Genomic DNA, 23,488 nt, shown 5'->3' on the forward strand with positions numbered 1-23,488 from the left:
TTATTGTCTGTCCTCCTCTGGCTGCTCATCAGAGAGGTTCTGGAAATAATCCCTCGTGTTCAGATCAGGCCTGAACACCAAGATGTAGCACTTGGGCACAAAGTAACTGGCCAAAATGCCCAGGGTGGTGGCCAGGATGGTGCAGATCTGGGTGACAGCCCTGAGCACCGTCCTGAGCGTGGCAAAAATCACCAGGAAGAAAATCCAGATGATGAAATAGATGAAGGTGGCAAAGGTGATGCCCCTGGCCACGTTGTACCTCCTGCCTGGGGTCTGCACCATGAAGGTGCACAGGAAGCAGACAAAGACTAGGCAGCTGTTGTAGCCATGCAGGAGGGCAAAAGCAGCCCAGGACTGGGTGCCACACACGAGCAGCACCTCCCTGGGCAGGGATTCATAGTCAGCCACCAGGTAATCAGGGCCCAGGTGGAGGTGGCACCAGCAGAGCAACACCTGGGTGAGGATGGACACGGCCACCACCAGCCAGGCCCTGCCGTGGGTCACCCAGCGCAGCAGCCTGGGGGCACAGCGGGGGAATTCTGTCACCAGGGTGATCTCCAGGGCCTTGGGCAGCAGGGAGGAGAAGCAGCCATTGAGGCACAGGGCGTAGCAGAGCTGCTGCAGCAGGCACAGCGCCGCGCTGGGCCTGCCCACGTGCAGGCAGCAGCTGAGGCTCTGCAGCAGCAGCCAGAGCAGGGCCAGGAGGCTCCTGGCACCTCCTGCCAGCTGCACCAGGGGGCTCTGCAGGTGCTGCAGGAACAGCAGGGCTGCCCCACAGCTCAGGGCTGCAGTGAGGGCCACCAGGGTTAGCAGGGCCACGGCCAGGGGTTCATCCCAGGACAGGAACCGCTCGGCGCGGTCGTGGCAGCGCGTGCTGCGGGTGGGAGCCCACTGGTGCTGTGGGCACGGGGAGCAGCTGGTGCTGTCTGCAAAGAGAGACTGATCAGCATTGGCGACTGATCAGCATTGGAGACCTGATCAGCATTGGAGACCCCCAGAACTCAGGCCCCTCCCCTGAAGATGCCCTCATGGGTATCACCACAGACGTGGCATTTGGGGTGAAAAAAGAAGTGTCTCCAGCCATTCATAAGTGTCTCTGGGGTGAAACAACCACACACCCAGTGAAACACCACACATTCAGCTGTCCAAAAGTGTTTTTGGGGTGAAAACTGTCTCCAGCTGACCAAAAGTGTCTCTGGGGTGACACACCACACATCCAGCTGACCAAAAGTGTCTCTGGGGTGAAACCCCACAGTTGCTGCTGTTTGGTTCAGCACCAAGGGCAAGACAAGCTCAGGCATGTCCCATCCAGATATATTGGTAAATATTCCAGTAGGGACCTGCCACCCCTGGGGGAGGATTACACAGGGATCTGGTGGTGGTTTGGGTGGTGTTTCCCCTCCCTCCAAGGTGTGTTGGATGTCCAGAGTTTGTGGTAGTTCAGCCTCTGCTTTTCCACCCTCATCCCTGAAGGATCCTTGTGTTTCTTGCCACTATTTCCTTCCCCCAGCAATCCCAGGATTTTATCCTCTGCCTCTCTTCTACCCATGCCCCCAGAATTCCATCCTAGCCCTCTCTCCAAGCTCTGCAGATAAAACATAGATGTTGTCCTAATTTTCCTTCCCTCTGGGCCCAACAGGGGCAGGTCCCAGTGAGGAGCAGGACAGGGAGGAGAGCTCCCAGCTCATCCCCACCTCAGCCTGGAGACAGAATAATCCACTTAAAGCCTTTCAATTGCCCAGAGCTCACCTGTGCTGCTCCAGAAGGTGTTTTCTGAGCAGTCTGTGCAGTCATAGCAGCAGAGGTTGAATCCTTTTGTTCTTCTGAATTGCCCTGGTTGGCAGCGCCTGAAGCACTCGGATGTGGGCTCCTGGCAAAGGGCAGGAGTGAACATCAGCCAGGATGAACAAATCTCCAAAGAATCGGAAGGAACTGATCAGAAGGAACTGATGAAAGGAACTGATGGAAGGAACTAATCAGAAGGAACTGATCAGAAGGAATTGATGGAAGTAACTGATCAGAAGGAACTGATGAAAGGAACTGAACAGAAGGAAGGAATCTGCCATTTTTACCTTCTTGTCTGGGGTGTGGAACTGGATCTGGGACGTCTGGACATACAGGGACTGGTCGTAGTCCCCCACAGGCAGGTAGGTGACTGTGCCCTCCCTCCAGGCCCAGAGGATCAGTTTGTAGCCCGTGTTTGTGCCGTGGGATTGATCAAACCTGAAGCTCTGCCCATTCACCTCAAAAGGGAGGGTGTTCATGAAGTGCAGCAGCTGGGGAGGAAATGAAATCAAAATGGATTTTGGTCCAGTTCTTGTTTGGAAGTGACAGTTCTGCCAGCTGACATCAGCTGTGCCATAGGTGGGCTAAGATTGTGCCAACCTGGCTGTGAGGTGACAAAAATTGGCTGTTTGTCCCTCAGATCTGCCCTCACCTGTGGGGCAACAGCCTGGTTGGAAAGCGAGAAAACTTTGTTTTCTCACAGTGGATTTGTGAGACTTTTTAGGGAGTTATAGAAAAACAATGATAACTTGTTATATAAACAACCTACAGGTGCTGTTTTCCTACTCTGTTTGTCTGTTCTTCTCAAGGACTGTTTGTGAGAAAGATGTTCTTTTAAATTTTCCAATCAAGTAGAATGTGTCAAATCTGTCTATTAAAGAGAGGATTTTCATATTAAACTTGAAAGGGACTAGCCTGCAAACCAGCCTTGGAGTGAATTTGTGCCATTTCTGCCTCAACGGTGACACTCACCTGCCAGGACCTGATGGGTATTTTGGGACACCCTTTGGAGGTGCAGCCCAGAGCCCTGTGCAGTGCATGGGCCACGCTGTACACGGCCACGTGCACGGGCTGCACCGGTGTCACCCCCAGCATGGGCCAGATGTCCCCAAGGGTGACATTGCCGCACTGCCGGCAGTGCGTGTCCAACACCTCGGTGTCCTCCAGCCCGCTGAGCTCCCGAGAGCGCTGGCAGAACTCCTCCTGAGCCACAGAGTTGAACAGCTCAGCCACAAACTCCTGGAAGCCTGGCACTGTCCCCGTCCTCATGACAAAGCCCAGCACTGTCCCCACACTCTGGATGTTGGGGACAGAGGTGGCGATGTCCGACAGCAGCCAGGCCTCGCTGCCCAGCCAGACCTTCTTGCCCAGCCCCATGGCCAGGCTGTGCTGCAGCAGGGCCTGGGCTGGCACGCTGTGTGCAAACAGCACAATCACGTTGACTTTGGTGCTGTTAATTAATTTAATTGTGTTCTCCAGCTGCTTGGTGGCATCAGGCTCGGCCAGCTCGGTGGGGATGAGCCCCTCAAAGGCGATGCAGATGCTGTTGGTGCCAGCCATGCTGAGGAAGAGCACCTGGGCTCCCCGGCCATACTCATCATCGCTGGCCACCGTGGCCACCCAGTTCCAGCCAAAGTGGTTGAGGAGCAGCACCACGGCCTCCACCAGGTTCTTGTCGCTGGGCACCGTGCGGTAGAAGGACGGGTAGAGCTCTGTGTTGCTCAGGGTCTCGCTGCTGGCGCCGTAGCTCACCTGGGGGGAAAAGATCCTCACAAAGAATTCCAAAAGTTTATAAAAACCTTATCAAAAATACAACATGGAATGGAAAAATTCTTAAAAAGCTTGGGAAGGGATTCTTGGATGCATCTCGGAGCTGTTGAGTAAGAAATTTACTTGAGAAATTTCTATAAGAAATTTAAATTATTATTTAAGAAATTTCCATAAGAAATTTATATTAATACTTGAGAAATTACTGGAAGAAATTTATATTAAAACACAAATTTCTATAAGAAATTTATATTAAAACCTGAGAAACTCCTATAAGAAATTTGTATTAATAGTTAATAAATTTCTATAAGAAATTTATTTTAATAGTTAAGAAATTACTATAAAAATTATATTAAAACTTTAGAAATTACTATAAGAAATTTATATTAAAACTTATTAAATTACTAGAAGAAATTTGATAAGAAAAGGAAATTACGAGGAGTGTTTAGAGGGTTAGACATTCACACAAAACGTCACTTCTGGAGTTTGTTTCATTACCTACAAGGGAGAATCCTGCTCCTGCAGAGACGTTTTACCTGTGGGATGAGGAAGGAGCTGAAGAGCTTGGCGGTGAGCAGGCACAGGTCGGATTTGTGGGGCCCGATGACGGCGATGACGCGGGGCTGGTACTCGCTGTAGTCACACAGGACCCCGATGGCCCTGGTGCCATTGCGGGTGAGGAAGAGGAGGCTGGGCTGAAGGGCCACCAGGGGCTCAAAGCAGGTGTCACATATGTCATAGCCCAGGGTGACACCTGGCAGCAGCCAGCTGCTGTTGTTGATCTGCTCGATGGCAAACCTCATGGCCAGAGCCCAGATCAGCCCGTCCGTGAATAACCTGGGGACAGCAGGGACAGGACCTGTGCTGCAGCTGGCACTGGGCTTCTTCATGTAGGAAAAGCTAATTTTTCATTAGATATTTTATTAGCATAACTGATTTTTTAATATATTTTAATATAATTATTTTATTAGCATAACTGATTTTTATAGATATTTTAAAATTATTAGCATAATGGATTTTATATATATTTTTATAGAATTATTTTATTATAATAACTTTTATCCATTTTTCATGTTTATATTTTTATGTACTTTTAGTAACATAACTTATTTTTATACCTATATTTCTACATTTATTTATATATTTAGGTGCTTGATTATTTTACAATTTAACAGTTTGATTCAATTTAACTGATTTATTTACAATTTAACTGTTTGATTCATTCAGGATGTGTTTGCTTCAATTTAACTGATTCATTTACAATGTAACTGTTTTATTCAGTTTAACTGATTTATTTACAACTTGGGTGTTCGCTTCAAACCCTAAGGAAACCAGTGCCGCTATAACCTTTTATCAAGGTGAGACCAAAGCTTGTCAGCACCAAAAAACCACAAACCCATTTCCATTTTGGGACCTGTTGATGTCCCAGTGCTCCAATTCTCCTCTATCCCATCCCATATTTTCCCTTTTTCCCCATATCCCAGCCCTTACCTGTCACAGAGCAGCGGGGTGGGCTCAGAGCGAGCTGCCAGGTTCAGGGTGTCCTTCCCAAAGGGGAACAAACCCCCCAGGACAAAATCCCCCGGCCTCCTGAGCTGGGCTGAGAGACACCAGGGGCTCAGGGGGGCAGCCCAGGCACAGCCCAGGCACAGCCACAGCCCAGCCACCACGTGCATTCTGGGGAAATCTAGGAAATCCAGGCTCAGATGGTCCTGGGAAGTCTCTTTAAATAGAGCTTGGGAGGAATTTGTTTGGCAAAATAAATTGAATTCACTTTAGTGGGCAATAATCAAATATACTCCAAGTAAAAACCACTGCCCTCATCCTGATTTCCTTTACTCAGTGAGTAAATGTCCTTTACTCAGTGGGCAATAATCAAATCCCCTCTGAGGGCACTTGAGTGTAAATCCTGATTTCCTTTACTGAGTAGCTTTTACTCAGAGTGATTTACAAGTTCATTAGCACAGCTGTGGAAATTTGGGTTCCTCTGGCAGAGGTGACAAAACTCAGGTGCCCCGCTCTGATTCTGGTAAATGATTTACACAACAGTAATTTTTATTTATTTATTTATTACATTCCATTAAAAAATTTAAATTATATTTTAATTATTTAAATTTTAAATACACCTCATCATGGAAATAACCAAATCTTCCTGAGGGCAGGGTAGGAATTTGCCTGGAGAGGCCATTCCTGGCCTCTTCCTCAGCCTTGCTGTCCCTCAGCTGTACTGATATTATTTTAGGAAGTTGTTACTGGCTGATCTATTTTTCTTTCCCTCACACTGAACTAGAATATTAATTTCAGTTTAAAAACTTAAATCTGAGTTCATAGCATGGTAATTTAGGTTTTACTACTGTATTTTATTGTTGGATTTTAGGACAGCTCTGAATGAAAAGTTCAATTTCATGCATTTTCTATATCAGAAAACTGCTTTTGCTGCCAGTGCTGCTCCAAGGCTGGAATATTTTCCTTGCAGGAAGAAAAGCAGATTTAGAGACCTAAATACAGGAATGCACCAGCTGCAGCTGTTTTTTCCAGGTATGTTCATACTGACATTTTTTTAGGCATCGTTTCCCTTTCCTGGACTATTTAAGTGTCAGTTTAACTATAAAACTTTAAAAAATAAGTTCTAAACACAATTCTGAATTTTGGGCAAGTTCATCTTCAATATTAGCAATGGTAATTATAAATATTAATATTTATCTCTTAAATAATTATGAGTGTGACAAGGGAGAAAAAAATTTTTCTTGTGGTCATGCCATCATTTCTAGAGATTTAAACCCATTTTTTTTCCCTTGACACACATTATTTGATTTAGTTGAAGGTATTTAATTCACTGCACTGGTGAAGTATCAGTTGGCCTGATCTCCAGGGAAATGAAACAGATTTTTCCAGGGAAATAAAATCTGAGTAGGTTTTCTGTAACTGGTGTTGGACCTCCGAGTGTGATCCCACAAAGGACACTCCTCAAAAACCATATTATTCACATCATTTAATGTGTAGTGAGTCCAGTCTCCATGAGGTAATTGTGATTTCCTGAATTTTTCAGTGGTACATTAGGGCAGAAAGAGGCAATCAGCTGCAGGATTGATCCCTGCAATAACCCTGCAGGGCTTCTCCAGCTCCCAACGCTCAGAAAGTCCCACCTGAGACCCTCTGGCTCCTCCAGGGGTTTGGCAGAGGCTCCCAAAGCAGTGATTTACAGTACAAGTGTGGATTTTCTGCCCCAGGGAGGCAGAAAAATCCTTTTTGTAGGCATTGAACACATTGATAAAAATTAAAAATAAACACACAAGAACACAACTCAGAAGCAAACAGCTCCAGGCTGGGCTGGACAGAGGGGATTGTGCAGCAGAAATTACAATTTGCTGCACATCCCAAGTGCAAAATCATGGATTGAACAGGGAAGGGGCACAGGGGAAGCTGCTGCTGGGTGGAACAATTTTCTCCTCCTTCCACCCCCATTTCCTTCAGCTCCCACAGTGGCAGGGAAAGGGCATTTCCCCAGGGCATTGCTCAGCATGAAATCCTCCAGGTGGGATTTTTGTACAAACCAAAGTGTGGGAATGAGCTCAGACACCACAGCTCCAATTTGTGCTGCCACACAAGGCCACAAATATTGCTGTAAATGCACACAAGCTGCTGCGCTTGGGCTTGAAAAGAAAAGCCGTTTCCAGCTTTGCCAGGAATAAAAAAAATTAAAACTTCAATCCCTTAGCAGCTCATCCTAATGTGGAATTATTTTTCTAACTCTGCACAGCTCCTCCTAATGTGGATTTTTTTTCTAATTGTAGAGATGTAAAAAAAGGTGTAAAAAAAACCTATTCCATGTTTATGAAGTGGAATAACTTGGCCAACTCCTCAGCTCCAGGCTGGAAAGAAAAAGTGGAAATAACCAAATAATATATGTGCAAAAATGTTATTTTCACTCTGGGCTCATCCTGGCAGGATGGGTCAAGCAGCCTGTGCTGCAGAAAGAGCTCCTGGCTCATGCTGTAAGGTGGGAATAAAAAAAAAATCCCTTAGCACCTCAACCTAATATGGAATTTTTTTCTAACCGTACAGATGTAAGAAAAGGACTGGTCCACATTTATAATATGGACTTGTTTTGCCAATTCCTCAGCTCTAGGCTGGAAAGAAAAGTGGAAATAACCACGGACAGTGTGTTGCTTGTGCATAAATGTCTTTTTCAGCCATCAGGGCAGATCGAGCAGCTTGTGCTGAGCAAAGAGCTCCTGGGTGATGCTGTAAGGTGGGAATATAAAAAAATCCCTTAGCAGCTCAACCTAATGTGGAATTTTTTTCTAACTTTAGAGATGTAAGAATAGAACTGACAGATGTAAAAAATAACCGGTCCATGTATATAATACGGAATCATTTTGCCAAATCCTCAGCTCCAGGCTGGAAAGAAAAAGTGGAAATAACCATGGACAGAATGTCTTGCTTGTGCAAAAATGTCATTTTCACCCCAGCACCACCGTCAGGGCAGGTACACAAATAGTTCCTGGGTGATGCTTTATGCTAGGAATAGAAAAGAATCAATCCCTTAGCAGCTCAACCTAATGTGGAATTGTTTTCTAACTTTAGAGATGTAAGAATAGAACTGACAGCTGTAAAAAAATAACCGGTCAACGTTTGTAATATGGAATAATTTTGTCAAATCCTCAGCTCCAGGCTGGAATGAAAAAAGGGAAATAACCACGGACAGAGTGTGTTGCTTGTGCAAAAATGTCATTTTCAGCCATCAGGGCAGGTTAAGCAGCTTGTGCTGAGTGAAGAGCGCCTGGGAGATTGCTGTAAGGTGGGAATTAAAAAAATAAATCCCTTAGCAGCTCATCCTAAATGTGGAATTTTTTCCTAACTTTAGAGATGTAAGGTAAGAACTGAGAAACGTGAAAAAATTAAAGGTCCACGTTTATACCATGGGATAGTTTGGCCAACTTTCCACCTCCGGGCCGGAAAGAAAAAGTGGAAATAACCACGGACAGAGTGTGTTGCTTGTGCAAAAATGTCATTTTCAGCCATCAGGGCAGGTCGAGCAGCTTGTGCTGAGTGAAGAGCTCCTGGGTGATGCTGTAGACATCTCCGATGTAGGGAATGGCTTCTCCCAGCATGGCCACGGCCTCCTCTTGCGAGCCCACGTTCATGATCTCCAGGAAGGCATCCCGGGAGGGCAGCGTGCAGAAAGCCACGGTGGCCGCCTTGCGGACAACCCAGGGGTGGTGCTGGGCCAGCGAGGCGTTGTAGGCGTCGGTGCAGAGCACGGAGGTGCGCGGCTCCCCCGAGCGCAGCCCCTCCAGGAAGAGCTGCAGCCAGCGCAGGGCGCGGTGCAGCCGCAGCACCGTGCGGCAGCCCGAGTCCGAGCGGGCCCGCAGCGCCGCCAGCCCCGCCGCCAGCTCGTGCTGCACCAGCGACTGCAGCGACACGAAGCCGTGCTGCTGCTGGTGACCTTCCAGCAGAGCCACCTTGGCCACGGCGTCCTTGGAGATGAAGGAGAAGACGGCGCCCAGGCTCTGCAGGAAGCTGAGGGGGAGAGGGGAGTGGTGGGTTAGGTGGGCGAGGGGTGGGGAGAGAAGAGGAAAAAATACCTGAGGGGTGAAAAAACCAACCCCAAAGCCACCTCGGGGGGAAAAGAGAACCCTGCCGCCCCCCCGCCAAAAAAACACCTCAGGGGTGAAAAGACGACCCCGAAACATCTCAGGGGTGAAAAGAGAAGGCAAAAAGCATCCGAGGGAGGCAAAGCAAAGCCAAAAAGCATCTGAGGGGGGGAAAGAGAAGCCAGAAAGTAACTGAGGGGGAAAAAGAGAGCCCAAAGAATTGCCTGAGGGGTGTAAAGAGATAGCAAAAAGCATCTGAAGGGTGAAAAGAGAAAGCAAAAGCTCCATCAGGGGTGAAAAGAGAAGACAGAAAGTATCTGAGGAGTGAAAAGAGAACCCCAAACCCACTTCAGTGTGAAGCCGTCGCTCCCTGATCGGTCACTGCATCCTTCTGCCCACAGCCCCCCCGCTCGCTGCCGGGCACTCACCGGATGAGCCCCCGCCAGCCGCTCAGGTAGGGCTCCAGCAGCACCTCTCGCTGCTCCGTCACGCACCTGCGGAAGGCGTCCAGGACCTCCCTGAGGCTGAACGGGCCCGCGGCCGCCGCCGCCATCGCGCCGCGGCGCCACCGCCGCCGCCTCCCCCTCCACTTCCTCCTCCTCCTTCCGCATGCCTCACCGCCCTCTCGGCCAATCAGCGCCGCGTCCGTCACCCGCCGCGCCCCGCGGGCCAATCCGCTTCGCGTGCGTCATTGTGGCTCGGCCAATCCGCGCGGGGCGGCGCAGGCGCGGAGGAGGCGCTGGGGCTGCGGCCTGGCCTAGGTGCATTTGCGGGGGTTTTTTTGTGTTATTTTTTGTGGTTTTGTGCTTTTTTTTGCCCGTTTTTCTGTGTTTCTACACGTGTTTTCCCGGCTCTCAGCAGTGGTGGTGGGTATTGCAGCCAAACGGGGCCGCTTTCCCGCAGGTTGTTGTTTATCACCTCACCTGTGTTTTCTGTCTCGCCTCAGGAAAAAGTTTGGGCTCTGCTTGAGTGTTCGGCCGGATCCTTGAAAGAATTGAAATGGCGCCGGTAAAACCAACGAAATCTTCTCTCGTTGTGCCCCCATCGCATATGCTCCTGGGCTAATTTTCTGTGCGGGTTTGGGACCTGGAGTGGGGTAAAAATGCCCGAGATCAAAGTCACCCCCTTGGGTAAGTCCGGCCTAAAATCGCCTTGAAATGCCAACACTGAAACCCTGGGGGAAATTCTGGCTCATATTTGGAATCCGTGATGTGATTCCTTTCTGCCCTCCATTGTTTTTTCCAGTGACCATTATAACTGTTTGGATTAATTAATCAGGATTAATTAAGTTACTCTTGTAAAGGTACTGTGGTGTTGTGGAGCATTTAATTCACTACAGTGCTAAAGAGCCACAGGAAGAAAATATTTCTCATTTTTCCCTGTTCAATCTTTTTTTAAATGTGGTTTGTATTGAGAGGGCAGAGGATGTACTGAGCAGCAGATCTGCTTTATCGTCCTGGATAGTTTTCAGCCTTGGTGCGGGTTTAACTTAATGAGGCTTAACGAGGGCAGAGCAGCTGGAGAAGGAGTTCTGATCCTTGCCAGATGAAGGATTCTTCTCTCTTCCTTGAAACTGCAATTGCAGGAAGTCTGTGCAGAACTTTGCCTGCTTTTATTTTGAAAGAATTGCAGCTTTTCCCAGAGGTGTTTTACCAGTGTCTTACTGGTGTTTTATTGGTGTTTTGCCGGTGTTTTACTGGTATTTTGCTGATGTTTTACTGATCTTTTACTGGTGTTTTGTCAATATTTTACTGCTATTTTGCTGATGTTTTGCTGGTATTTTGCTGGTGGTATTTTTCTGCTGTTTTCGTGGTGCTTTCCTGGTGTTTTATTGGTATTTTGCTGGTGATGCTTTATTGGTGTTCTTCCAATATTTTGCTGGTGTTTTGTGATGCTTTCCTGGTGTTTTGTTGGGGTATTATTGGTATTTTCCTGGTGCTGTCTTACTGGTATTTTGCTGGTGTTTTGTGATGTTTTCCTGGTGTTTTACTGGTGGCGTTTTGATGGTGTTTTACTGGTTTTTCACTGGTGTTTTCCTGATGTTTTCCTGATGTTTACTGTTATTTTGCTAGTGGTGTTTTGCTGATGTTTTACTGATATTTTGCTGGTATTTTGTGATGTTCTCCTGGTGTTTATTGATGTTTTTCTGGTGTCCAGGTGCTGGCCAGGACGTGGGCCGGAGCTGCATCCTGGTGTCCATCGCTGGCAAGAACGTCATGCTGGACTGTGGGATGCACATGGGCTACAATGATGATGTGAGTGTCCCCTGGGCCAGCTCCTGTCCTCCCTTCTGTCCCTCCTGCACCCCTGGGCTCCTCCATCAGCCCCTGCTGGGGCTGGGCTGGGGCAGAGCTGTTCTTCCCCCTTCCCCTCAAGTGTTCCATGAAATATCAGCCCTCCTTTCCCTGGCTCGTGGACTTGGGGAAATGTTTATTAATGTATATTAATGCAGCTGCAAATGCTCCATTCCAGCTGGGGTCGGACTCTCTGGGTTTCCTCTGAGCGGGAATCCTGTCCTAAGCTTTGGGGCAGCTCATTCCACGTGGAATCCTCATCACATTTCTGCTGCTCCAGGGGAAGAGAAGGAAACTCCTGATTTTGGCTTCCCTGACTCAGCAGGAAAGGAATAATGGCACAGATATTCTGTAGGATTTAGTTCAAGCAGCACATGTGCTGACAGGAAAGCTTTTGGGGCTTTGTACTTCAGAGCCAGGATGTGATCACTTCCTGTTTTATTTGGGAGATAAAATTATTTATTTATGAAAGGGTCAGTTTCTGTTTGTGCTCTCTTTTCTGCCTCTCCTTGCACACAAAAACTGCCTGAAGAGTGCTCAGCACATTCCCAATGTCGCATTCCCTCCATTTTTGTTGGATCACTGATGCTGGTGTTATTGGAAAAGGATGAGTACATTCCCAGTGTCCCATTGTCCCATTCCCTCCATGGTTTTTTGGATCACTGATGCTGGTGCTGCCTGGAGAGGCCTCAGCACATTCCCAATATCCCATTCCCTCCTATTTTTGTTGGATCAGTGGTGCTGGTGCTGCCTGGAGAAGGATCAGCACATTCCCAAAGTTCCAGGCCCTTCCCTCCGTGGTTTTATTGGATCTGCTGTTGTCTGGAGAAGGATCAGCACATTCTCAGATCCTTCCATCCATGTTTTTTTTTAATTAGGAGTGCTGGTGCTGCCTGAAGAGTGCTCAGCACATTCCCAGTGTCCCATTGTCCCATTCCCTCCATGTTTTTTGGATCACTGATGCTGGTGCTGTCTGGACAGAGCTCAGTACATTCCCAGTGTCCCACTGTCCCATTCCCTCCCTGTTTTTGGATCACTGGTGCATTCCTGCTGGATCTCCTGTTTTCCCCCGGCTGTAGAGGCGCTTCCCTGACTTCTCCTACATCACCCAGAATGGCAGGCTGACTGATTTCCTGGACTGTGTCATCATCAGGTGAGGCTCCTTCCTTCTCCCACCTCTTTTTGTGCCGTCCCAAGCCCACCCCTCATATTTTATCTGCTTTTTCCTCCCTGAGAAGATCTGGGAGCCACCCAAACTGAATTCTGTGCAACCATTTAGTTTTTTTTTTGTTTGTTTGTTTGGGGTTTTTTTTCCAGCCACTTCCACCTGGACCACTGTGGGGCCCTGCCCTATTTCAGTGAGATGGTTGGCTATGATGGCCCCATCTACATGACCCACCCCACCAAGGCCATCTGCCCCATCCTGCTGGAGGACTACAGGAAGATCACCGTGGACAAGAAAGGGGAAACCAACTTCTTCACATCACAGATGATCAAGGACTGCATGAAGAAGGTGGTGGCCGTGCACCTCCACCAGACAGTGCAGGTCAGGGGGCTTGCAGTCAAGGGGGTAAATTGGAAATGTAGCTAATTAATCAAGAGGTTAATTTGGAAATGTAGCTAATGAGTCATGGGGTTACATTGGAAATGTAGCTAATTAATCAGTAAGTTGTTGGAAATGTAGTTAATTAATCAAGGGGTTATGTTGGAAATGTAGCTAATTTATCAAGGGGTTAAATTAGGAATATAAGATAATGAATCAATGGATTAAGTTAAGAATGTTGATAATGAATAAGGAGTTAAATTAGAAATGTAGCTAATGAATCAATGAGTTAAGTTAGAAATGTAAGGTAATTAATTAAGGGGTTAAGTTAGAAATACAGCTAATGAATCAATGGGTTGAGTTGGAAATGCAGCCAATGAATCAAGGGGTTAAATTAGAAATGTAGCTATTAGGCAAATTCTCCTTCCTCCTTTTGAGTAAATCCAGAGGGATTTAGATTTCCACATATTTCCAATTGGAGTTGAAATACTGGCATTGCTGAGGGGTTTGCTGTTTATATTTTATATCTATATAAAGTTGAAATGCTGGCAGTGCTGAGGGTTTGCTGTTGGCAGGTGGATGAGGAGCTGGAGATCAAAGCTTACTATGCAGGCCACGTGCTGGGAGCTGCCATGTTCCAAATCAAGGTTGGCTGTGAGTCTGTGGTGTACACTGTGAGTATGCCCAAAGTTAGAATTATTCCCCTTTTTTAGCTCTAAATATTCCCAGATATCTATATTTTATATCTATATATAATGATATATAATTATATATATTTTTATATATATATATATAATTTTTTTTATATTTATATTATTGGTACACAATATATTATATATAATATCTATTATATTTATATATTATTATTCATATGTTATGTATTTATATTAATGGTATACTGTGGTTTATATTATATATATACTATATATTTATGTATTAGCATACATATATATTATTTATATTACATTCTGTTAGATATTTGAGTCTCCATTGGTTCAAAAATCTCTTAGGGTTTCTCTTCTCCCCTCAGGGTGACTATAACATGACACCAGACAGACACTTGGGGTGAGTAAAAAGCTGAATTTCAATTTTTATCTGAATTAATTTAAACAAAACTACCATAGAGCTCCAAAGGCACCCTTTACTCCCATTTCCTGCACCACTCCTTAATCCAGCTTGGAGATTTTCAGATTTAACCTGCCAAACACCCTTTCCTGCTGTGATTTTGTGTTGAATATTATTGCATTTAGAACTGGTAATAAACTGGACAAATACTGCTTTTTGAGCTCTGTAATTTCAATTCTGAGCTGGATTAATTCAAATTAAGCTACCACAGAATTCCAAAGGTATTATGGGATTTATTCTCATTTCCTTTATTTTTTATTTTTCTTTATATATTTATTCCCATTTCTACTTTATTCCTATTTCCTGTGGACACAATGACATTCCCCAATACAACTTGGAGATTTTCAGATTAGAAACACCAGAAACTGTTTCCTGCTGTGATTTTTGAATTTTAATGCGTTTAAATTAATGCATTTAAAACTGGTAATAGACTGGATAAATATTGCTTTTTGAGCAATCTCAATTTTGAAATTTTAATTTTTGAGCTCTGTAACTTCAATACTGAGCTGGATTAATTCCAATTAAGCTACTGTAGAGTCCCCAGAGCCCACTTTCCTCCCATTTCCTGTGCCATTCCCCAACCCACCTTGGAGATTTTCAGATTTAACCCAGCAGAGCCCCTTTCCTGCTGTGATTTTGGGTGGAATTCCCTGTTTTCAGGGCAGCCTGGCTGGACAAGTGCCGTCCTGACCTGCTGATCACTGAGTCCACCTACGCCACCACCATCCGCGACTCCAAGCGCTGCCGCGAGAGGGATTTCCTCAAGAAGGTGCACGAGACTGTGGAGAGAGGAGGGAAGGTACAGAAGGAATGAAAATAAGTAAAAATATTAAATAATAAAGAAAAACAAATCATAATAAATGTATGAAAATAAATAAGAATTAAAAAAAATTATAAAATAAAATTTAGAAATAAATATAAATATAATTATAATAAAATATAATATAATAAAATAAGTAAATAAAAATTAACAAATAAAAAAATAAAAATATACTCAAATAATGAAAATGTAAGAATTATTATTAATACTAAGTAATAAATAATAATAAATATGTAATTGTCTTTCCCACACATTAACAAATCCTCAAAAATATCAATTAGTGCTGGAGATTGCAGTTATCAGTTGGTGACTGAAAATGTAATAATGGAAAATTATTATTATATCTATAATATATTATTATTTATATTATTATATATGTGGTTATATATCTATTGTATATAGTATATAAAAAGTAAATATAATAAAATATGATTATACAATATATTATATACTTGATAATATATAATATATAGTAATATATTCACATATAAATATATATTATTATATATATATTATATCATAAAATAGAAATATACTACTACTACTACTAATGTAAATAATAATATTAGTAAATGAACGCTGTTTGGCTCTGTCAGACTGAACTCCCCCTGTGTTCCAGGTTCTCATCCCAGTTTTTGCCCTTGGCCGTGCTCAGGAACTTTGCATTTTACTGGAAACCTTCTGGTGAGCCCCCGCTGCTTTTGGGATCCTTTGTGTGTGATGAGTGCTGGAAATGTAGGAGTTGATCTGTGGGGAGACAGACACTGAAACCTGCTTGGGCTTGAATGCCACTGACAATATAGAATTATATATAAATTATTCAATAAATAATGTTTATAATAACATAGAAATATATTTAATATATATTATATATATTATTTAATATTCCTCCAGGAGTGGAATTGCCCTGGGTGCAGGGAGAGCTAAAATTAAAATTATTAAATATTGAAAATATTTTATACAAAATAGTTCTTTCTAGCTCATGAAAACAGGGAAATACACCCCAAAAAAACCTTGGGAGACTCCCCAGCTTTATGGCCAGCTGAGATATATATACTATATATTATATATTATATATATATATATATATATATGAAAATACATATATATAATATTTATTTATTTTTAATATATTTTTATATTATTTTGTATGGAGCTATATGTTATATATGCAATATATTATATATAGTTATATATATCATGTTATATATATCATATGCTATATATATGTTAGATGTATGATATGTTATGTATAAAACATGCTATATTGTGTTATATTTATAAAAATATGTTATATATGTTTAATCTCATACATATAAAAATATGTTATATAATATATAGCATAATATCATATATTTTATATTGTTCATTATATATTATATATTTGCCTCTTTCTTTTCTTGCAGGGAAAGGATGAACCTGAAAGCTCCAATTTATTTCTCCACGGGCCTGACAGAGAAGGCAAACCATTATTACAAACTATTTATCACCTGGACCAACCAGAAAATCAGGAAAACCTTTGTGCAGAGGAACATGTTCGAGTTCAAACACATCAAAGCCTTTGACAGAGCCTTTGCAGACAACCCTGGGCCCATGGTAGGAGAGGCTTGGGAGCTTTTTTATTCCAGATTTATCTCAAATTATGGGGGGAAAATCAGCCTGAGCATCCTCCACCCCAGTAATCCCAACACAAAACGTCTCATGGCCAAGTCATATCTTTAAATACCAAATTTCTTTAATTTCTGTGATTTTTTTTTACTTCATTGAAAGTGAAACAACCAGAAAAAAATGAAAATTTTGAATGTTTATATCATCAATCCCACCTGAAAACATCCCATGGCCAGGCCATCTCTAAATATTACATCTCTTTCTGTATTTCTCTGAATTTTTTGTTTCATTTAAGGTGAAAAACCCAGAAAAAAATGATTGATGTTTATGCCATCAATCCTACCTCAAAACCAGGGCATTTCTCTTTCTGAATTTTTATTTAATTAATGGTGAAACACCCAGAAAAAAAAATGAAAATTTTGCATGTTTATGCCATTAATCCCACTTAAAAACCTCTCATAGCCAAGTCATCTCTGTAAATATAAAATTCCTTGATTTTCTTTGAATTTTTATTTCATTAAAAGTGAAACACCCAGAAAAAAATGAAAATTTTGCATCTTTATTTCCTCTACACATCCTGATTCATACCAGGGTTTTCTTTTCCACACAATCTTTTATTGGATGCTCTGCACAGATTTAGGCTATTTCTATAAACCTTGGAAAAAATGGGTTTTTGCATCTTTGACTTGCAGGTGGTGTTTGCAACCCCTGGGATGCTCCATGCAGGACAATCCCTGCAGATCTTCAGGAAATGGGCAGGGAATGAGAAGAACATGGTAAGAAATTGGGGTTTTATGGGGTTTTTATTGGTTTTTTTAATAGGATTTATTGGGTTTTTTGGGGGGTTTTTATTGAGTTTTTATGTCTCATATTAATGTGAGTCGAAACTACTGAGATTATGGCAAAGCTTTTCTTGAGGAGCTGGAATTAAAGGACAAAAATCCTCCTTGAACTAACTCTATTTTGTGACTTTTTAATGTTTTAAATGGATTTCCCAGGCTAAATCCATGGAATTTTTGATTTTTTGGGGTTTTTTTTTTCCAGGTGATCATGCCTGGCTACTGTGTCCAGGGAACTGTGGGCCACAAAATCCTCAGTGGGCAGAGGAAGCTGGAGATGGAAGGAAGACAAATTGTGAGTTGGATTTTCAATTCCCAGCACTGAAAATACCTCAAAATAATCTTTACTTTTGGAGTTGCACTTATTTGGGTATTCTTTTCCTTTTTTGCTTTAGCAAAGTTTGATTTGTTTTATTTTTTCCCCCCTTTTGCATTAATTCCTGCCAAAAAAAAAAACATTGAAGGGCCCTTTGATTCTGCTGTAAAATTTAGGTGAATAAGTTTTACTAAAACTTAAGAAGTTTTACTTCTTAATTATTAAATAAATTAATAATTAACTAAATTCTTAAAATTTCTTTAAATACTTAGGGGCATTTTATACTGTTAGTAACAAGGCAGGTGAAATTGATATATTTTCACATTTCAATTGATATATTTTCAATTTTTCATTTTTCAATTGATATATTTTTCCATTTTTCATTTTTCAATTGCTATCTTTTCACCCATATAAAGCACATTTGGGTAATAAAACACCAGCTGACCTGCAATATTTGATTTTTGTGACAAATATTGTCTGAAATGAGGCAATTTGAGCTTTTCAATTACAGCAGCTTTGTGTTAAGGCAATTTAGGTTTTCTCCTTTTTCCTTTTAAATAAATCCAGAGGGATCTGGGTGTTCCTGGGTGTGTCCCAAGGAATTCCCAGTTCCCAGAGCTCTGCTCTGTTCCTCCCAGCTGGAAGTGAAGCTGCAGGTGGAGCACATGTCCTTCAATATTTGATTTTTGTGACAAATAATAGTCTGAAATGAGAGAATTGGAGCTTTTAAATTATGACAGTTTTTGTCAGGGCAATTTAGGTTTTCTCCCTCTTAATTTTAAATAAATCCAGAGGGATCTGGGTGTGTCCCAGAAGAATTCCCAGTTCTCAGAGCTGTGCTCTGTTGGAAGTGAAGCTGCAGGTGGAGCACATGTCCTTCAATATTTGATTTTTGTTTCTTGACAAATTTTTGTGACAAACATTGCCTGAAATGTGGCAGCTGGAGTTTTTAAATTACAACAGCTTTTTGTCAAAAAAATTTAGGTTTTCTCCTTCCTCCTTGGAAGTAAATCCAGAGGGATCTGGGTGTGTTCCCAAGGAATTCCCAGTTCCCAGAGCTGTGCGCTCTCAGTTTCTCTTGTCCCCAGCTGGAGGTGAAGATGCAGGTGGAGTACATGTCCTTCAGTGCCCACGCAGATGCCAAGGGCATCATGCAGCTGATCCGGCAGGCTGAGCCCAGGAATGTGCTGCTGGTGCACGGGGAGGCCAAGAAAATGGAATTCCTGAAGCAGAAAATCGAGCAGGAGTTCCGTAGGTATCCCTGGGCAGGGGGAGGGAGCCCTGAACGGCTGGGAATCACATCTGGGGCCCTCAGCATGGCTGGGGAGGGGGGCACTCACAGCTCCCCTCGAGGAAGTGATGATTCTAACACCTTAATTAACATTAATTAAACCCTGTTAATTGCAGTGATCCCCTTGGACACAAATTAGAACTGTTTTCCATGTGAGAGGAGGGAATGGAATTAAAATTTTACACATTTTGGATCAATTTTGGATCCTTCAGCAAAGTTATGGAGGGTGGCACTTACAGCTTCCCTCAAGGAAATGATGCCTGTAATACCTTAATTTACGTTAATTAAGTTAATTGCAGTGATCCCCTTGGACATGAATTAGCATTATTTTCCATGTTAGAAAAGGGTATTGAATTAAAACTTTGCACATGGATCCCTCAGCACAGGTAGATGGGGTGGCACTTACAGTTCTCCTCAAAAAAGTGAGGCCTCTGACACCTTAATTAATATTAATTAATTGCAGCGTCCCCTTGCATGTGAATTAGGATTGTTTTCCATGTTAGAGGAGGGAGTAGAATTAAAATTTTACACATTTTGGCCCTTGGGGTGACATTTACACTTCCCTTCAAGGAAGTGATGCCTGTAACACCTTCATTAACACTAATGAAGCCCAGTTAATTACAGTGATACCCTTGGACATAAGTTAGGATTGTTTTCCAGTGGAGAGGAAGGAATGGAATTAAAATTTTACACATTTTGGATCCATTTTGGCCCTTTGGGTGGCATTTACACCTCCCCTCAAGGAAGTGATGCCTGTGACACCTTAATTAGCATAAATTAATTGCAGTGGCCCCCTTGTAGCTGAAGTTTCTTTTGTTACTGTTCCCTTTGCAGATGTCAGCTGCTTCATGCCAGCCAACGGAGAGACCACCACCATCCTCACCAACCCCTGCATCCCTGTGGACATCTCCCTGGGCCTGCTCAAGAGGGAAACAGCCATAGGTGACTCTGCCCACCCCATTTCCTCCCTGCTAATGGGTTATAAAGCTGTAAATTTATATTGAAAATAGAATTTAGATGTAATTTTTTATTTTAAATTTAAATGTAGGTTTATATTTAAAATATAATTTATGTGTTTCAAATCAATGTGCACACCCTGCCTGGTTTGCTACACGTGTGTGCTTGATTTGGGAGATAAACTGAATAGATAAATATATATATATAAAAATAAAATATTTATATTTTTAATATAATTATTATATATAATTATATTATTGATAATATAGTCATATAATTAATATAGTTATATTAATAAATATATACCATAACTACGCTATTACTATTTATATATTAATAAATATATTTTATATTTATTTATATAAATATATAGATTATATATACTATATATAATATAAATATATATTTATAAACAGAATTTTAGAAAAAAATAATCTCATTTTTACATGAGGAATTGCTCTGGGAAGAGAGGGAGTTGCTCTGTATCATTAAATATTGATTTTAGGTGTCAATATTGCCCTGTTTAGGTGCTGCCCCTGATGCCAAGAGGCCCAGGCTGATGCACGGCACGCTGCTCATGAAGGACAACGTGAGTACAGAGCCCTCAGCTGCCCTAGGGCCTCACAGGGTGGGTTTGTGTTCTCTGCTTTTTGTGCCCTCTGAGGGTGTTTTTTGTGTCCTCTGAAAGTTTTTTTCATGTCCTCTGTGCTTTATGTCCTCTGAGGCTGTTTTTTGCCCTCTGAGGCTGTTTTGTGCCCTCTCAGGGTGTTTTTTATGCCCTCTGAGGTGTTTTTGTGCTCTCTGGAAGTGCTGTCCTGTTTCAGACACACAAAGAACACAAATTACCGCCAGCGCTTTCACTTCCTCCCAACAAAGGAAGTTCATCTGCAATGTCATCTTTCTTTTCAAACATCGCTCCCCTGCTAGAGCTTCAACCACCTTCCAGAGACCAGCTGGATGCTGTTAAATATTTATTTATTTATAATTATTGAGGTGGGTGTTTTGTCCCACTCTCAGCTCTCCCTTTGAGCAACAAACACTCCACGATATCCCAGCCCAGAAAGGGAATGCCCTTCCCTGCTTGGCAGCACCAAAACTCCCCCAAGCTCTGAGAATTAATTTTCTCCCTTTAATCTCTTTTTCCCCCAGAGTTTCAGGCTGGTTTCCCCTGAGCAGGCCCTGAAGGAGCTGGGGCTGGCTGAGCATCAGCTGCGCTTCACCTGCCGCGTGCACATCCAGGACCCGCGCAAGGAGCACGAGACCGTGCTCAGGGTCTACAACCACCTCAAGGGGTGAGCCCTTGGGGGAATCCTTAACATCTGAGGGGTTGGGAAAGCTGCAAAAGGCCTCAGAGACAGCAGAACTGTGATCAGAGCTAAGCAAGAGCCATGAGATTGGTCAGCAGAAAAATTATCTAAGAAGTAGAAAAGTAAAGACAAATAGAACAATGGTTTGTATATTAACGCTTCTCTAGAATAACTCCCTAAGCTACAGAAAAGTCTATCTAGAGAGATATTAGGGAGTTCTAAGCTTAATAATGCAGCTCTGTGCATTGTGTTTTGAGGCTTACAAGCAGGTAGTGTATTTGAAATTAGCAAGCATTGTTTTAACCAACAGGATTTGTGCTTACAGTGGTTGGATAGAACTACTGTCAATGTGCTTTTGCTTTGTGTGATTGGTCACAAAACTTTTTACAACTACGGCGTTCTTTGTCTGCTGCCTGGAATGTGAGCTGCTGGGATCTTCCCATTGTCATAGCCATGGAATGAGACTGATGCTGGAAAATAAAACAGCTCCGGGCACGTTCCCAGCAGTCCTATCCCATTCATGACTTGTACACAGCCCCAGCCAGCAATGAGCCCTGAGCCCTGGCAGGGCTTTTCTGGCTCTCAGGGATTCAACTGATTCTTTTATCCCCATGGTTTTTTATCCCATGTTTTTTTATCCCCATGGTTTTTAAGCCCACGTTTTCAAGCATGGGGTTGGAAAAGTTAAAGGAAGTGGAACAAACCAAAGCAACAACTTGTAAGAAGTGGAAGATCTCTCCAGCCACCGCTCACGAGAATTGTCTTGGTTTGGAAAGAGGTTCTGCTTAAAGAAGGCAGGAGCCTCCCCTGAAATGGAAAATGTAAACCCACTCCCTTTGAATTGTTGTAATTTTGAAATTAAGGGGCTCTCAGGCAAAAATATGGGAGCAGGAATAACAGTTCCTTATTAGGGAAATGAAAAAAAAATACAAATGCAATAGTACAAAAAGAAAAATCACCAAAATGAGCAGTGGATCAGCTCCTTTTCCCTTCTTGGGCTCAGAACTGGGATTTGGGATGAAAACCCAGCATTTATTTCCCAAATAAACCCCAAATTTCTCCTTTCTCTGCAGGGTTCTGAAGGATTACTCAGTGCAGCACCTCCCTGATGGCTCCATCACTGTGGAGTCCATCCTGATCCAGGCCACAGCTCACTCTGAGGACCAGGGAACCAAAGTCCTGCTGGTCTCCTGGACCTACCAGGTGGGAATTCCTCATTTCTCACCCAAATCCCTCCATCCCAACCCTGCCTCCTCTGGCTTTGAAGGAATTTGCAAGACAAGGGGCAGTCCCTGGTGTTTTCTGAGCAGAAATGATTTGACAGCTCTGTTAAGCAGAGAACTTCTGGGCTAATTCCACTTAATTCAGTTCTGAATTAAGTATTTCATTTTGTATTTCTAACTTAGAAAATTTCAAACAAATAGAGAACTATTTCTGATTTAAACATTCTTTTATTTGAGTCATCCCATCACCTTCCCTTTCTGTGGCTGGATTATTAAACGTCCTGGATTATTAAATTATTAAATTGAACTTTCTGGACTATTACATTTTCTGGATTATTGGATTTTTCTGGATCATTGAACTTTCTGGATTATTACATTTTCTGCATTATCAAATTTTCTGGATTATTAATCTTTCTGCATTATTAAATTTCCTGGATTATTAAACTCTTTCTTGACAGCAGGAAATGCCTTTGGAAGGCAAAGCAATAAAGCAATTTATTCCTTGATTTCCAGCAAAAATGAGGCTTTTCCTCAAAAAAACCCCTCAGGTCCTTGGAGAAATGGAATTTCACAGCAATAGTTTGTAAAAACAGCCAGAAATGAATTTGTGGATTTTTAAACACAGCTCACATTAGATCCTGCAAGGTCCAGGAATTCTCTCAGTCCATTCTTGGGCACCAAAATTGAATTTACTGCCTCAGGTGGGACAATCCAAGGAGGATTTTGCTCTCATGCTGTTTATTTCTTCTGTTTTAGGATGAAGAGCTGGGCAGTTACCTGACATCCCTGCTGAAGAAGGGGCTGCCCCAGAGCACCCCCTGAGAGCTGAGCCCAGATTTTATTTTGTTTACATTTTCAATGCTTTTTTCTGCTTGATTTTAATAAAAGAATTTCAGTGTTTGTCCAATTCCTGCAGTGACACCAGCACTGGGATTTTCCCCCTTGGAAAAAAACAGCCAGGGAGTCAAGAATTTGTTTTTAAATAGACCCGAGGAGCTATTTACACATTAAAGTAA

General features: G+C 42.8%; 3 protein-coding genes across 6 annotated transcripts; 1 reads left to right on the plus strand and 2 right to left on the minus strand.

Moving 5' to 3' along the window:
• Positions 1–5,228, minus strand: TAS1R3 (taste 1 receptor member 3). The gene is made up of 6 exons (XM_059487609.1): positions 5,044–5,228; positions 4,089–4,389; positions 2,758–3,537; positions 2,073–2,276; positions 1,750–1,870; positions 1–926 (listed from the first exon to the last, which is right to left on the minus strand). Exons 1-6 carry the CDS (start codon positions 5,226–5,228, stop codon positions 1–3), a joined length of 2,517 nt encoding a protein of 838 aa, XP_059343592.1.
• Positions 5,229–5,601: 373 nt separating this feature from the next.
• On the minus strand, positions 5,602–9,707 carry CPTP (ceramide-1-phosphate transfer protein). Its single transcript, XM_059487655.1, has 2 exons — positions 9,578–9,707; positions 5,602–9,075 (listed from the first exon to the last, which is right to left on the minus strand). The coding sequence occupies exons 1-2, from the start codon at positions 9,700–9,702 to the stop codon at positions 8,577–8,579; spliced, it is 624 nt and encodes a 207-aa protein (XP_059343638.1). The 5' UTR covers positions 9,703–9,707; the 3' UTR covers positions 5,602–8,576.
• A 161-nt stretch (positions 9,708–9,868) lies between these two features.
• On the plus strand, positions 9,869–23,379 carry INTS11 (integrator complex subunit 11). 4 transcript variants are annotated; one of them, XM_059487570.1, is made up of 18 exons: positions 9,869–9,910; positions 10,096–10,279; positions 11,307–11,404; positions 12,523–12,596; positions 12,761–12,989; positions 13,562–13,660; positions 14,017–14,051; positions 14,772–14,910; positions 15,551–15,615; positions 16,338–16,527; positions 17,232–17,315; positions 17,584–17,673; positions 18,783–18,945; positions 19,820–19,927; positions 20,470–20,570; positions 21,092–21,234; positions 22,323–22,452; positions 23,229–23,379. In XM_059487570.1, exons 2-18 carry the CDS (start codon positions 10,252–10,254, stop codon positions 23,292–23,294), a joined length of 1,842 nt encoding a protein of 613 aa, XP_059343553.1. In that variant the 5' UTR covers positions 9,869–9,910; positions 10,096–10,251; the 3' UTR covers positions 23,295–23,379. The 4 variants fall into 4 exon arrangements, with proteins under 4 accessions (XP_059343553.1, XP_059343552.1, XP_059343554.1 ...); XM_059487569.1 differs by having other exon boundaries at positions 9,886–10,015; XM_059487571.1 differs by having other exon boundaries at positions 9,886–10,015; positions 20,470–20,531.
• Positions 23,380–23,488: the final 109 nt, after the last annotated feature.

This window comes from Ammospiza nelsoni, chromosome 22 (assembly GCF_027579445.1).
Source record: "Ammospiza nelsoni isolate bAmmNel1 chromosome 22, bAmmNel1.pri, whole genome shotgun sequence".
NCBI lineage: Eukaryota > Metazoa > Chordata > Aves > Passeriformes > Passerellidae > Ammospiza > Ammospiza nelsoni.

Bases quoted from the DNA above. Each gene is read 5' to 3' on its own strand.
- TAS1R3 (XM_059487609.1), bottom strand. From the start codon at position 5,228: ATGCACGTGGTGGCTGGGCTGTGGCTGTGCCTGGGCTGTGCCTGGGCT. The intron at 2,277-2,757 runs GTGAGTGTCACC...TTTCCTCCCCAG, and splicing joins TACCCATCAGGTCCTGGCAG to CTGCTGCACTTCATGAACAC. The intron at 1,871-2,072 runs GTAAAAATGGCA...GCCCTTTGCCAG, and splicing joins TCCACACCCCAGACAAGAAG to GAGCCCACATCCGAGTGCTT.
- CPTP (XM_059487655.1), bottom strand. From the start codon at position 9,702: ATGGCGGCGGCGGCCGCGGGCCCGTTCAGCCTCAGGGAGGTCCTGGAC. The intron at 9,076-9,577 runs GTGAGTGCCCGG...TCTCCCCCTCAG, and splicing joins GGCTGGCGGGGGCTCATCCG to CTTCCTGCAGAGCCTGGGCG.
- INTS11 (XM_059487570.1), top strand. From the start codon at position 10,252: ATGCCCGAGATCAAAGTCACCCCCTTGG. The intron at 11,405-12,522 runs GTGAGTGTCCCC...CCCCGGCTGTAG, and splicing joins ACATGGGCTACAATGATGAT to AGGCGCTTCCCTGACTTCTC. The intron at 15,616-16,337 runs GTGAGCCCCCGC...CTTTTCTTGCAG, and splicing joins ATTTTACTGGAAACCTTCTG to GGAAAGGATGAACCTGAAAG.